The 15,724-nt window shown below is 40.7% G+C and overlaps 1 protein-coding gene across 8 annotated transcripts in view; it reads left to right on the top strand.

Annotated features, from left to right (window-relative positions):
* The window catches only part of dlg3 (discs, large homolog 3 (Drosophila)), a 118,347-nt gene that overhangs the window by 84,034 nt on the left and 18,589 nt on the right, over window positions 1-15,724 (top strand). For all 8 annotated transcript variants that reach the window (XM_084718931.1, XM_084718927.1, XM_084718928.1 and 5 more), the window contains 2 exons: window positions 6,072-6,228; window positions 6,871-6,973. In XM_084718931.1, the coding sequence (XP_084575057.1) occupies window positions 6,072-6,228; window positions 6,871-6,973 (260 nt within the window). The remainder of the gene's footprint in view (window positions 1-6,071; window positions 6,229-6,870; window positions 6,974-15,724) is intronic.

Below are 15,724 nucleotides of genomic sequence, written 5' to 3' on the forward strand. Positions count from 1 at the left end.
GAATGGCCTACATACTGTGACCACGCGTGCACCTGTTCGCCCCTAGTGGGTTTCTGTGTCATGTCCGCTGTATAATCAGAAAAGAGTGTCATTGTCTCAGAGGACATCATGGCCGACTTGACTCCCAATCACTGCAGATGAGTGTCCAGCTCCATCAGACACCTCCGTCCCGTCCCAGCAGCCTCCCCATTGGCTCCGACTGCGTGGGGGTTATTTTAGCTTTGATGCTGTAGTAAGCACAGGCATCCGCAGAAGTGGAGCAGGCTGGTTGTGAGGGGTGAGTCAGAGCTTGTATCGGCCCTCTGCCCATCTGCACATCCCCCTCAGTGGTGTCATCGCAGACACATCCCCCAACACCCCCTCCCCCCTTCTCCATCTGATATTACCCCCTTCTTCTGGAGATATGACAGTACTGTACACAGCTCTCTTGTCTTTGCCCACATAGGGCTCGATAAGAGATAAAACCTGTGTTTAGATATGCATGTTTGGTGTAAACATGCGTGTGTGCATTGGTGACAGTGTGCACTATCACTAAACAAGCAGCTCCCATCCATTACATATACACAACAATGCTTCTAGCTAATGCTGCTTTGTTCAGGCCAAGCTTGTGTATACAGATGCCTGTGGACTGCAGCAGCAGGTGAGCTAATCAGTAACTTTGTGTGTCTCTCACACGTGCACAACCACAAAACCTTTGACTGGTCAGCGCAAGAATTCAGTCATTAACGATGAGTAGCGCTTTGACCTTTGGTTGGCGTTTTTAAAAGCAAAGGCGAGTTTAAAATAAAAGTAATCATAGCAGATTCAGCTGAGTACTCGTCTTAGGTGTTAATCATTCATCACCCCGATTTTATTCTTAGTTACAGAGACAGGCATGAAATATCTTTTAAACTGTCTATCACCTTAGCAGTGAATAAATTTCTCCCCATGTCATATTAGAGGAAATAGCAGGCCATGAAGTAGAGACAGACGCAGAAAATGTATGGGTGAAATTTAAGCAGTGATAAAGCAGCATTTTAATTTTATCAGTATATGCCTCTATACATAACCTGATGTGATCCATTCGGGGGGAAAGGGAGAGATAAAGTGCTGCGAGAGAGGTAGTTTCTGTCTGTGGAAAATGGCGTCCATCTGCAGTGTCCGCCATTAATCAGCCAAGCAGAGCCAATTACTGGGCTGAGTCCAGGGCAGCATGACCCGCTGAACCCCACAGCCCAGATATCCATTCACAGCTTTAGGATTGAGCTGCGGCCGCCTCAGCCAAAACACTGAAGCAGACAGGGAAAATATAGCGTTGGGAGGGGAGGGGAGGAGGGTTGAATTAGAGAAAAGAGTCGCAGGAGAAATGGCTGGGCAGAGAGAAAGGGTTTTTTTTTACCGCTCTATAACTGTTTACATTCCTGGCATGGATGAAAAGGCAAAGGGGGAACGGAGGGGAGGCAGGTCTTGTGATAGGGAGGGAGGGCTTGATCCCGGTATTTACAACTGTAGGAATTCACTCCCATTTTCTGTGAAAATGGCCAGACAAGCCACAAATCCTATGGACAAACAGTACATGCAGAAAAACACATGTGCATACAGCTCCTTTGGAGAACAGTACCAACTGTAACGCTGGTTTTACACAGTGAACCTTTCACTCAACTAGCAGGGTTCAACTTTTTTTTTACTTGCCCATGTGCAAATTGTTTTAAGTATTGGCCATTATCTAATTGATCTGAAAATTGTGAAAACTGCCCCTCACATTTTCTCAGATTCCAAGGTGATGTCTTTAACTGTCTTGTTTTGTCAGTCCAAAACCCAAAGATATTCATTAATAGATATTATAACAGAGAAACAGAGAAAAGCAGTAAATCGCCAACTTTGAGAGACTGAAAACAGCATTTTCTGACATTTTTGCGTGAAAAATTATTTTAACCATTAATCAGTTATCAAAATAGTTTGACTTTTTTTTTTTTTGCTAGATTATATCAAGTAGGAAATGCTATTGTGACTACATTTTCAACTTATATTGTATGGTTGTCTTCCTGGGTCATACCGTTTTGGACATGTTGTATCGCTTTTTCATCTCTTGGGTCTTTTTCATCTCAGTGGTCCCAAAAAAATAACATTATATGGATTGCAATAACAGCAGCAGATTAGCTAACAAAACAGGCAACAGACATTAGAAAAATGTTAAAACAACTGTCATTTTAATGTCAACTAAGCTAGCAGTAACTGACTGCAATATAAACAAATTTTGCTTTGCTCACATTTGTTTGTTGACAGCCTTGCATGAAATCTATGAGGATAATCTCCTTCCAACCGACCGACTAAAGTTGTGTTAAAGTTTCACAGTGTGCAGCCAGCCCAGGATAATAAACAGAAGCTGGCCTTATTGTATGTGTCGAATGTTCCACACTAGTCTGCACATTATTTCCCAGTGAGGAGATCTAGCTTCCAGCGTGCAGCCAGGTCACAGACTATGAGGGCGTCAAATCAAAGGCCTGAAAGTTGTGAAAGTCAGTTCATGAGCTCCTCAGTTTGTTTACACTCTCGACAAATTAGCAAGGAGCTTCTGGGAATCTGCCTGCAGAGTCTCCAGAGGGCCTGGCTGACAGACAGGAATGTTGGTGTGCTGTATTAGAGAGGGGGGGGAACTGGACCAAAAGCACTATCAGAGCAGAGATGAGGGGACAGCACAGCGTGAAAGGGGATCAAACATGGATAACCTCCAGTTCAACACATCTGCTGAGTCCCGGTGCTCTTGATGTGAGCCCTGGTCATTCCAGATGTGAGTGAGGCAGATTTCGGCCTCCTCTTGCAGAACTGAATGAAGATGATTTGCGTGGGAGCGTTAGGGTTAAGTGTTAAGTCTCGCCTTGCTGGTGATGATGGGGAGAGAGCGTCTGTGACAGCCCAAAGCGGAGCTGTTTCCCATCACGGCACACAAGGATGAGATAGCGAACACCAGGCCCCAAGCACAGGAGCTTCTAAAACTGTAGCCCCTCTTTCAAAGATAGGAAGAGGGGTCGAGGAAATAGAGCTGAGCGATGTGCCATAGCCACCATGTTCACAGTCAACGTCTCATCTTCCATGTCGCTGGTGAGGAGCCTGCCTGAACGCACTGTTAGGAAATGCTCTTTCAGAAGCAAGCACCGGTTCCGGATCCTAAGGTAACCATGGAGATGTGTGTGCTGCGTCGAGCTGGGATGAAAAGCTCAAGATGGAAAGCAAGGTTATTTTAAGCCTGACTTGTTTTGAAGACAAGTCAGTTGTTTCAGCATATTTAAAGGCATTTGCCTCTTGATTTTTTTTTTTTTAGCTTTTCATCTGTTGTATTCAAAAGATGTAAAAGGATAAGGAAAAAAACAAGAGCATAAATGGAGTTTGAGCTTTGTCAGTGCAATCAGATTGAATCTGTCCCTGATTCCTGTAGTGCTTGTAATAGGGTTCATACAGGTGCTGGAAATCCTTGAACACTTGAATTTTAATGTAGGGTTTTCAAGGTTTGAAAGGTGTTCGGATTTTGAATAAAGTCCTTCAAATTGTAATTGCATTACTTTCATAATAAATCATCACCTGACTGAATAGTTGGATTTTTAGATGAAGAAATAAAAATGCGTGTCACTGGATCATCCAGGTTGGGTAGGTATATGATGGCTACTTACAGACAGGTGACACATTTTGAAACTAAAAAACTGTTGTGTCATCAAACATTTTAAGTATCTTTATATAAATATGTAATTTGCCACTGCTGTAAGGTGCTGAAAAAGCTTGAAAATGCACCTTGAAAATTCTTGAAAAATTGAAATGATGTAGGAACCCTGTTGTAAGGAATCCTGTGGAAACCAGAATCATGACATTCCCACTGATCTTCTGATTTAGTGGTCTTACAAAAAACTGTATCTCAGTTCAGTTAATTTACAGTTTAACAGTCTGGTTAAACTTTCTGAAGTTTCTCTGTAGGCAACGTTTTACTATTTAGGACTTTTCCAATGCTCTTAATTTTCCTTGAGTAGAGTAATCAACGCTTTTTCCAGGCAGTCATGGGCATGGTTTTGAAAGTCTGGAATGCTGCCTCGGCTGCCATCGATGGGAAAATGGTCTTAACAGCAAGTTAGAGCGCAGCCATTAGGGATTGAGTAGGAATTGTTCCTGTAGACCGCAGGCTGAGTACTGCAAAAGAAGACCACTAATGGGAACCATGCAGTGTTTTCTGTTAAGAGAGGAAACTGTGTGTCTGTGTGTGTGTGCATATGCCGACGTACGTGCATGAATGTATGTTTATGTGTGCATTTGTATTTAAAGTACGTGCATGTGTGTTTGTGTGTGTAAGGGCTTCCTAGAGTGTGTCTGTGTGTGTGTGTGAAGTGTGTTCTCAGAGGGCTTTCTCTGGACCATAGCAGCGGTTTGGCCTCTCTAGCATCTTAAAACTGAGGCAGTCTGAATAGCCTGCTGGAGGATGAGTCATAGTGGCTAAAGCTAAAGCAGAGCTTCAGCGGGTCTGTCGAACAGGAGGTGGCTCATTGTGTCTGCGTACATTAATACGAGTGGGTGTTTAAATGTGTACACGTGTCCATGAGATTGCCATGCAAAGCAGAAAGTTCTATAGCCAATAGATAATAGCCATTGGGATCCAGTCATGTTGCTGCTTGTTTTATTGCATTCACTGTATATCTTGCAGAACTGTTTCCAGTGTTATCAGTGCAATCCAAATTATCTTTAGTAGCAATATGATCAGCACATGATTACTATATCGTTAATCACTGCATTCTACTGGTGAGTAGTCCTGCAGATTTATCATTTAAATATGGATGTAACGATACCAAAGACTTAAGGTATGATAAAGCCACAATAAAAAGTCTACAATACAATATTTATTTCAATAATAAAGAAACTGACTAGAAAAAAAAATCCTTTATTAAATAATAAATCTGATGTGTGCACATTTTTTGTTTGTATGCAATTTATTTTTCCTTTTAAATTAAACTGCTAGTGCCTAAGGTAGCCGGCCATGACCCAAGCATGAGCAAAAAAGTGGTATGAATTGTCTTTGGCAATGAATATTTGAATTACGTTTGCACAATTGACCATTCCTTAGCCCTGCCCCTTTTGGAACCTCAGTCAACTTTCTCCTTTCCTGTTTCCTGAACTTAAATATGCTATATTATGCTACATACTAGGCTCATCTATGTTGACAAGAAAACCAGATTTGAAGATGGTTAAAAGATGTAGCTGGGGAAAATGTAAAAGCGTATATAGTCACATCTTAAGTTCCTAATGTTTCCAGAATACTAGCTAACTAATTGGCTAATGTACATCTAGTTAGCTAGTGCTTTACTATGTAGCAAAACACTATCTAACTAATCTACATCAATCGTTAGCTAGCTAGTTACAGTTGATAGCTAATGTTAAAATGCTAGTTGACCAGCTAGATAATCTACATCAATTGTTACCAGTATTTTGCTAATATTAGCTAACTTAAGATGTGACTGTATGTGGCTTTTACATCTTCAAATTTGGTTTTCTTTTCAACATATACAAGTCTGGCACATAGCATGTCTATGCACATGAAACAGGAAAGGAGAAAGTTGCCTGAGGTTCCGCCAGGTACCAAGCTTACTTAATTATTGGAACGCAGACCAAAAGGGGCGGGACTTAGGAAGAGTCAGCTGCAAAACAATGCAGCAGTCAGCAACAGCTCTAAAAATAAAATAAAATAAAATAAAACAATTAACAATATAATGTCATAGTAGATATTGCCACTGTCTAGTTGGGTATTGAGATCATTTTTATTGTGATATTTGATATACTGTTACATCCCTACATTTAAATGTTCCATTTAAATCAGTAACTTTCAAATATATAACAAAACAATCTGCAGGCTTACCGCTTGCAGCTGCCTAAACCAAATACACTCAGTATTTTGGGATCATAAACCAATAGAAGATGGCTGTTGTCTCAAACAGCCTCCGTGTACCCCTCTGCTTATGCCCTTTCTGTTTCAGTTTTGATCATATCTCTCTGTCTGTCCACCTCTTCTCTGCTCTCTGTGCTGCCCTTCACCCTGACGCTGTCGCTCTCTTTGGCAGGGAGCCGAGGAAGGTGTTGCTGCACAAGGGCTCCACAGGCCTGGGTTTCAACATCGTCGGCGGGGAGGATGGAGAAGGCATCTTCGTCTCCTTCATCCTGGCAGGAGGGCCGGCTGACCTGAGCGGCGAGCTGAGGAGGGGCGACAGAATTCTCTCGGTCAGTATCTCAACCTCAGGATCTCCATTTGTCCACATTAACAACTGTAACAAGTTTGAGGCAGTGGCTGTCAGAGATCAGCAACTCCCATTGTCAGAATAATGATGATAGGATTAAGGTGGTGTAGTGTTTAGGAAGCCAGCAAAAATCTGCACTGCTGAAATTTCTTTGAGGAAGACATTAAATCCATAACAACTCTGAGCGAGCTCAACTGTACTCTGCCAGACAAGATAAATTTGTGAATCAATAAAGTATCCAATAAATTACATATTTAAATCCCATGACTTGTATTTCATAACTCTTAACCTTTTCAGAACCCAGTTTTGCTCCAAATATGTGCCTGTTTTACTTCAATACTGCATGTTGTCTGAAAATGTATCTGGCACATTATAAAAGGATAAATCTAGTAAAATGATTGTGAAATCAGTGGTGTTTTGTCATATCATATCATTTCATACATCATTCTGGTCATATTTACATGATGAGGGCAGATCTTATCTCCACAGGCTGAAAAGGAAACCATCCAGCTTGAGGATAAACTTTGCTCCTTCCAGCTAGACTTGTTTCCGCTGCAGCTTTACGATCTAATCTGCATTTTCTTGAGAAAAGATTTTTGAGTTTTGTCTCCCTGGCTTGGTGCAGGTGAACGGTGTGAATCTAAGGAACGCCACACATGAGCAGGCGGCTGCAGCACTGAAGAGGGCCGGACAGACCGTCACCATCATAGCTCAGTACAGGCCTGAAGGTGAGGTCATACTGTCTCATATCACGCATACATACTTTGTGATACTGTGAACTCACAGTTTGATGGGCTGTATCAGAAAGAGTTTTCATCAACAACCTTTAAGTATTTGTTAGATAAAAAGAACAGTACAGAACAGTATGACATTTTACTTTAATGGTGCAAACCTAAAAAAAGTTAATAAGTAAAAGTATGCAGTTGACTGCTTCGCCAGGTTGGTAATCCAGTTTGGTTCTTGAGGTATATTAAAGGGACACAAGGCTGATTTTACAAGGGGTGAGGTGATTGGTTGAGGAAATCATCATCAATTACAGAAATACATCGATTTGCATGACGTGCGTCGACGCATCACTATGAAGTGAGCACGGATTCACGCAGAAGACGAGCTGCAGAGAGCCAGGCTCATCGTGATAATCGATCATCTTTAAGTGTAGCAGTATTTTAGACAGAGATGCAACTGTACGACTCTCTATGAGCTCCACAAACCGGAAGTGTGTTAACACAGCAGTGCAACTGTTCCGAAGCATCGAGCGACCTGTCCTCCCGCAGCAGGAGCAAGACAGTAGCATTGTCCTGTTTGCTCTACGTCAGCATCCAGACTGATACATCAGGATAATCAACATATGGAACATGTTTCTGTTTGTAGCAGTCACTTAAGATAGATTTTCTAGATCATTCAACATTGCGCCCATGATAAAAGTGATGTCTGCACCGCTGTTGTTAATATACCACCTTGCATCATCTTACAGTGTTATTGAGCCATTTTATACTCTATGTTTGCTTTAACGACCATGTGTGAGTCAAAATGGCTAAAACTAACATAACAGACAGTCTGTAATTTGTTCCAATTATTTTCTTCGGCCCACATTGATGCAAAATTACATTGCCGCTTATCTACATATGACTCCAGTCATGAAGTTGAAGTTTTAAGTGAAATACTAGCATAAAAATACTGATTGCCCAGTTAAGAGAAAATGTTGACACAGTGATTAGTGATTAAATTAATGTGCATCACATGTCCTTTTTTATTTGAGGTCCAGTATTTTTCTGATCAGGTATCTGGCATTTAGCCTATTTAATAGGGTGGAAAAAATTTAAATATGCCACCATTATCATCATTCTTAAGTGCTTTATGTGTTTATTTTTACGATTATGATTGGATAAAATATTGAAATATTGATGAGACAAGTTTGTTATTAATTTGAGGTAAATTAATTCTTATATTAATCGAATAATAAAAAATAATTCTTGTTAAAAAAATAATTGTTAGGTGCACCCCCAGATTTTACATATCCAAAATGTCTTCGGTGGCTCTGGAAGTAGCTCTCTAAAATCACCCAGGTCATCATGATTATCTCAGTTTATGCTTGGAGTCTATACATTTATAATAGAAAACCTGCATTACAAATCAGAGGCTTCAAGTTTAAAGGAATAGTTTGATATTTTGGGAAAAGATTATGCTTTCTTACCTAAGGTTAGATGAGAGCACTTATAACACGTTTGTGTTTGTATAGTAAGTATAAAAGCACCACTAGCAGATGGTTAGCTTATCTAAGCACAGAGATGGGAAACAGCCAGTGTATCTCCAGAGGTAACAAAATCTGCCTTTCAGCACCTCTAGAGCTCACTAATTAACATGTTCCATATTGTTTGTTTCATACAAAAGTCAGGATGTGAAAATTACACCCTGATTCACTTTGGAATCTCAGCTGGTTGCCCAGCAACCTCACATTGACAACAAAACAAGTCAAGAGGAAACAGTCTTGCACATAATCCCCTGTAAAACCACAACATGTTGGTTTACATCATAGACTGTAAATAAAGATGAACAACCTGGACATACATCAGCGTGATGAGCATTGCTAAAATGACAGAAACCATCTTTGAGAAAAAATGATGACATGTACAGTACATTGATTTTTTTAGTTTAGCCCCATCCGCTAACATGGAAAGGATGGGGTTTATGACCTATACTGCAGCCACCCACTAGGGGGCAATGGAGATGTTTTGACTTCACGTTTGGGGAGCTTTCATATCATCCATCTTTATATACAGTAAATGTTATATGCATTTTTATGTTTTGCAGGAACTGGCAATCCTACAAGATCACATGTTAGCTTTAGAGAAGCTAGTTGACGGCCAGGCTAGCTGTTTGCTCATGGACGTATTACACACAGGATACTGGACACAAAGTCCATTCAGATGTCTTTGCCAGTTTAAATGCATAAAATAAGAAAACCGCATTACTGTTGAGCTATTAGGAGCCCAAATCCTGTGGGAAGTCAGGTGAACAATAATGCTATGTATTTGCCGATCAACGATTGGTGTCATTACATACAAAATGTTAAATAAATAGGGGATGGTGAGTGGAAGAACGACACCACTGAGTGGTCAGAAGTGATAGCTCATGACATATACAAGTACGTTATTGAATCTCCAGGTCATTTCTGACACCTGACCCTTTTTAAGACACTATTTTGCTGTTTTAGTAGTCTGTACACCATAGCACCATGGTAACTAATTACATTACCAACATTAACATGCACATAAATGACACTAGTCTTCTCTGTTTGGCGCTGGCTCTTAAACATTGTTTGTTTTCACCCAAAATGCAGCTTGGTTGAGGGAAGTGACAAGTGGTTGCTCTGATCTATGGTTCCCAGTCTGTCTGCTAAGCTAAGCTAAGCTAACCGGATGCTGGCGGTTGTGTCATTTACCAGTTAGAGTGATATAAATCTTCTCATTTAACTCTCAGCCAGAAATCAAACAAGCAATCCTCAAAATATATGACTATTCCTTTAACAAAATGTGGGCATTTACCCAACAGTGAAGGTCTAAAGGCAGTGCCAAGTTGCATTGTGGGAATTGTAGGATCTAGCGCTTTGGCTCATACAAGGCAATAAATGTCGAAATACCCTTGTTGCTTTGATTTAGGCCGTGTTTTAACCTGTTCCTCATAAGTTTGCTAACTTCATTAAAGTGCTCTAGAAAATCACTGGAGTGACCCTTTAACGTCGTATCGAGACGTTAGATCTACCTGGCGGATCCATGATAAACTGGCTGTCTAATGAGGGCAGCGCTCCTGAAGGGCTGGCGTTAAGAAGTATTCATGTTCAGGGGCGGCTCGTGTGTTCAGCAGGCTGAAGTGTTGAGCCAACTGCAAGGCGGGCAAACCAACCGCTGTCTGTTGTCCTTCCCTGTTCAAACTCCGAGCTCCTGCCTGCGAGCCGCGGCTGTTCGCGCACTCAAACCCGGACAGCGCTGGAAAGACGAGACTAAAAGGAGGACAGCGCTGGGCTCTTCTTCCATTACGACGACAGAGGAAAAGTTTAAAAGCGCTGAAACTGAAGGTGGAAACCCGGTGGGGGGGGGGAGAGAAGAAGAAAAAAAACAAAAACTTTTTATCTGTCTACCAGCCTGAGCGGATGGGGGATGGGCTCGAATACAACAGCAGCAGCAGCCGAGCAGAAGCCGCATGAACTCCCTAATGGCTGGATGAAGAAACTACCGGCTGCGACGGCGAAATAAAAGCCACAGTTTCATTTAATTTGAGGTGACACGAGGAAGGAACATCGAGGAAAATATTGACACACTGAAACGGGAACAAACTGCGTGAGTCTTGGCTTTGTGGAACAGGTTTATCTTGAATGCTACTGTACCGAGGTGGTGTGTTGCTCTTCCTATCTCTAACCTGTAGTTTCACTCCTGTAGTACAGTATAGAAAAGTAAGTTTGTGACTAAGACACTGAACTCAACTTAAACGTAAATGCTGATTATTTTAACCAGCTTTGATATTCATATATTAACATTGCAGACATGTGATAGCCTCACCCCTACTGTAGTTAATACAACCCCTGCCATTACCTTGAATCTGCATTCTTTGCTTTTGACGCTTTATTATTATTATTATTTTTTATTTAATAATACTTGTAAGCCAGTTAAAATAGCCGTATGTTGTAATGTATGTACACTAGGATCCCTTCAAGCTTTACTGTTCTTATGTAACCTAAACCTTTAGGTGGGGACATACAGAGGTGTGGTCAAACAGGTGTGTGTCAGCCTGGTGGTGGTGGTGGTGGTTTTTAACAGTGACCTCACCTGTGAACTCACCTCTTCACGTTTCCATCATGTCTGCATCGCGTCACTGCCACACCAGACTTTGGACACAGCTATCAGACCACAAGTCCATCTTCATGCTGACTAAAGCGGTATTTATTTGCTAGCTGGCCTGTAAGTTGTTCCAACTTAGACAGAGCTTATTTCACAAAACAGCAGTGCTAAGGCTGCAACTGATGATTATTTTCATCATTGATTAATCTGTTGATCATTTAAATGTAAAGAAAAATGTTGATTACAAAGTTAAAGCCCTTGAATGCCTTGTTCACAACCCAAAGATATTGATTTTAATGCCACAGTGGAATAAACTAGAATATACTGACATTTGAGAAGCTATAATCAGATAATTTGGCCATGAACTGAGAAGCTGAACTCAAAAAAGTGTCTGAAAACAATAAATTGATTATCAGAACAGTTTGTCATTGATATAATAGATGACAGCAAGTCTGTTAATTGATTAATAGTTGAATCGCAAGTTGTTTTGTTTTTAAAATGTAAGAAAACTGAAAAATGTTGACTTCTGTTTCCCAAAGCTGAAGGTGACATTCTCAAATATCTTGTTTTGTCCACACTTAAAAGATACTCAGTTTACTGTCATTGAGGACTTAAGAAAACAGAAAATGTTAATATTTGACAGGCTGAAATCAGAGAACTTTGACCTTAAAAAAAGAAAAGACTCAGAGTGCTCAGTTGATTATCGAAATAGTTGTTGGTAAATTTAAGTTGACAACTAACTGATTTAGTTGAAGCTCTAGTTGTTTCGCCTGCCACGTGCCAGAAAATTGTGAAAAACGCTTCTCACTCTTTCTACTTAAATGTCTTATTTTATTCACAACCCAATGATATTGAGTTTACCGAATTACTGAATTTACTATCTAGCATTTAAACTCAAATGAACCACTGCCACAAATCCTTGCATTTGTCATAAATCATGATATAGCGTTTTGAGAATCATTACAGTATCAGAAAACTAATATCACCGTAGTCAAGTGTGTTAAACTATTGTCTTACAATCCTAATTAAAATAGTGATAAATGTAATAGTTGACATCTAATCAATCCATCATCTAAACACTGCAGCTCTAAACAATACATTATAGATTAGTGATGCTTTATGGCTATTTTGGTAGTTGCATTTTTCTCAGTGTTTCTGTAATTCTGTGCATGTATATTTGAGCATGCTGCAGTAATGCTGTAACAACAATGGGAAGGATATTGTGAGCTTTAGATCTAGGCTCGCTTCTCAGGTTGGACTATGACAGGAATGTGAAAGGGCATAAGTTGTAGCATGCTCTCACGCCATATTCCTTTCTCTTTCAATAAAACACAAGCCTTGACTGTCCAATAACTCTCCAAGGTCAGTGAAATTGAAGTGGAACGGGATCAGTGAAATGGCATGGTGCTAAGCTAACAAGAGACGCAGAGGCTGAGATCAAAACCGACAATATGTTCTCCGTCTGCTGATTATAAAGCTTCATTCTTGTCCATGTGAGTTCATGTTGTCTCGCGTGCCGGACCAATCAGGCAGCATCTTGAATAACGATGTGGTTGGTTGAAGGGAACCTTTGTTTTCCATACCAAATCATGCTTTCAGTTATGCGCCCCCTTTGTAACCCAGTGTAGGACAGTTATCTGTTTGTGCGCAATGCTTAACTACTCTAAACACACAAGTCGAGTGCTGGCAAATGATTGACTTCCTGCATCCCCTCTGGTGACCTGAGATCTGTCAGCAGTAATTCTGCTGGCATCCTAAAGCAGTAGTTCGTTGAGTTTGGAGCAGGAGGAACCCCCAGTGAGCTGTACAAGGAGGATAGTCAGTCAGGGGGAGGAAGAGGAGGGTGAATGCTAGTTTATGCAGGGCAAACTGCCTGGAGAGTATTCTCAGGGGCAGAGGCTGGGACCCAAGCGACCACAGACCTCTGATGGAAGGCCAGCACTGAAGACTACAAGAAGCCACAACAGAGCACACAGGCTGCAGCAGGAAACCCCCCCCCCCCCCGACTGTCAGTGGCTTACTGCAGCATCACAGACTCCTTAACTCACATTCAGCTTGAAAGAAAGGAAGTGAGGGGTGTATATAGACATGTTGGCCACTATCAAGGAGTGTAATTATACTAAAATCTTTGCATGTAGGAAATGGGAGGAGGGCCATGGAGGAAATGTTAAACTCAGTGCACCCGCATCAAACTCGAACCAGCGTGCATTACAGGAGTTTGTAGAAACAGTAAAGCCGGGGTCTACATGTTCCCTCTGCAGTATAATATTGGGGAGGGGGTGTGTGCCTTTGCTGGCTTGAGAACATAACACACTCTCACATTACAAGTACATGCCTGCTGTGTTGCATAACTGGATCAAAAGAGAAGCGACCGTCCCCCAAAATAAAAAAGCTGTACGACTAATGAGGACACGCAGTGGGAGTGAGAGATACAGAATAGTCCCAGTTTCTATTAGCTGTCTTTTCTTCCTGTGGGTCACTCCTAAAAATATAGGCTAGCTCTTGTGTATTAAGTGCTTTAAGGGACAGCGTTTTAATAATTGTAGACACCCGGCATTTAAAAGGTGTGCTTGTTAGTAGGAATATTGATGAATAACTGATGTTTGGGTGGTCACTCTTAACGAGTTGGACTGGTTGAAATTATGTTCTTAATCAAAAACACATAGGCTGACTGTGAATGATATTTTGGGTAGCCTTAGTGATAATAGAGATGTTCAGATACAATTTTTTCCTCACTGATATGATTTTAATACCTGGATTTTGCGTATTGGCTGATACTGACTACCAATCTGATACCAGTGCATTAAAAAACATATTATTGTTATTTTTTATTTATTGTTATTTTTTAACAGTTGTATACTACTAATCCTCTATGAATGTGATATGATTGCTAGCTCAGGTTAAAGCCTGTGTGAAACGTGAACAAATGCATACAGTGAATGAATGCTGTAGAATATGACCCCTGAGGAAAAAATGACATGCATGATGCTGCTGGGAAGTAGCACAGTCCCATTTTGGGGTTAACAAATTATGTAGTATCGGATCAGTTTATAGACTTTATAGACACCAGTTTTTGCTCTTATTCTGAAAAAGGGGGAGAGAGAGTGCATGCATGTCAACCACAGCCTTGCAAATTGTTGGTGCGTTGGTTCGTTTATAGCACACAGAACTGATCATAATTAGGCAAGAGGACGTGTGTCACAAACTACGGTAAATAAACCCAGTTCAGATACATATGCCGAGTAAGCTGCATACACGTCCAAATGAAACTGAAATGGCACTGGCATATCTCATATCTTAACTGGAAAATGCTACATTAGGAGTGAGGCCTAACTGGGACTATCCAAACGAATATGCCTTTTACATGTATCAAATTTGGAATATTGCCATATTGGGAATAATAATCGGACATTACTGTGCACGTAAATATAGTCAATCATACAAGAATGGGTTAAGTCTAAGTTCCCTGCATGTCCAGTACAAATGGCAAGTTGTGCAGAATTTTTTTTTATCATTCCACTTTGGCCGTTTCTTAAATATTGGTAGGCTGATTTGGAGCAGGAGCAGTAATTTTGAGTGATGACATTACCGTTTTATTTTATAACTCAAATAATTTCCAGGTGTTTATTTAATCACCGAGTCAAATACCCAATTAACTTGGGCTCGTCCGCAAAAATACACCCAGGTCATTTCAAAATTTCCAGTAAAAACTTTTAGAGTTTTAAATTTTAGAGGCTTTTTTAAAATTAATGTGTATTTTGATTAGATAGGTCCTCAGATGAGAGGAAATGAAGGGAGGAGGAGACTGTCGTACAACAAAGTTCTCGGGCCGGATGCAATCCAGAGACAGTGCAGTTCATGGACATTGAGCGCCCTAACCCCTGGGCTACCAGAGCACCCTGTTTTAGGGGCTTTTAGTCGTTGATCAATTCCTGATCATTACTGTGCACTGCAATCAGTTAAAGGGATGGTTCAGATTTTTTGAACTGGGGTTGTATGAGGCACTTATCGATTGTGTATTGACTACAGTAGATTGCGGTCAGCATGCCCCCAGTTTGGAGATGAGAGGGAGAGGTTAAGCATTTAGGTTAAACATACTGCTGTGAACAAGATCACACATTTTAACCACTAAAAACAAGGTCCACCTAAAAAAACAACATCGGTTTAAGTGTAGGCTGTGTTTGGAATATTTTCACCGCTTTACCTTGCCTTCAGACAGACTTTTCTGACAGAAAACTGCCACTATAAGTCAAATGCTGCTCTCCTCAAACTAACCAGACTCTTACCTGTATTATCCCTTTTAATGTAACCTGCAGTCAGTTAAGGAAAATGCTTAAATTTGTGTATCTACTTTTGAGTGATCTGAGGACAGAATGCTGTTGCTGCTGTTACAGTTGTGACTTTGATTTTTCACTTATTTCTATCAGGTTCTACCTGCTTTCCTTACAGTTTGGCTGTACTTCTGTTGCTCCATGTGCTTTATTGTTTAGGTGGGACAGTCGGTACTGAATTTCCGCTTCAGTATAATGAGCCTTTCTCCTGTGGTACTGTTATGCTACTTGCTTGTTTTTTTGTTTTTTTCTCTTAAATTTCAGTAATTAGTCATTTCAGTAAGGCTTTATTCTCAAAGCACCATCACAGTGT

This window comes from Lutjanus erythropterus, chromosome 5, assembly GCF_056507025.1.
Source record: "Lutjanus erythropterus isolate fLutEry1 chromosome 5, fLutEry1.hap2, whole genome shotgun sequence".
NCBI lineage: Eukaryota > Metazoa > Chordata > Actinopteri > Lutjaniformes > Lutjanidae > Lutjanus > Lutjanus erythropterus.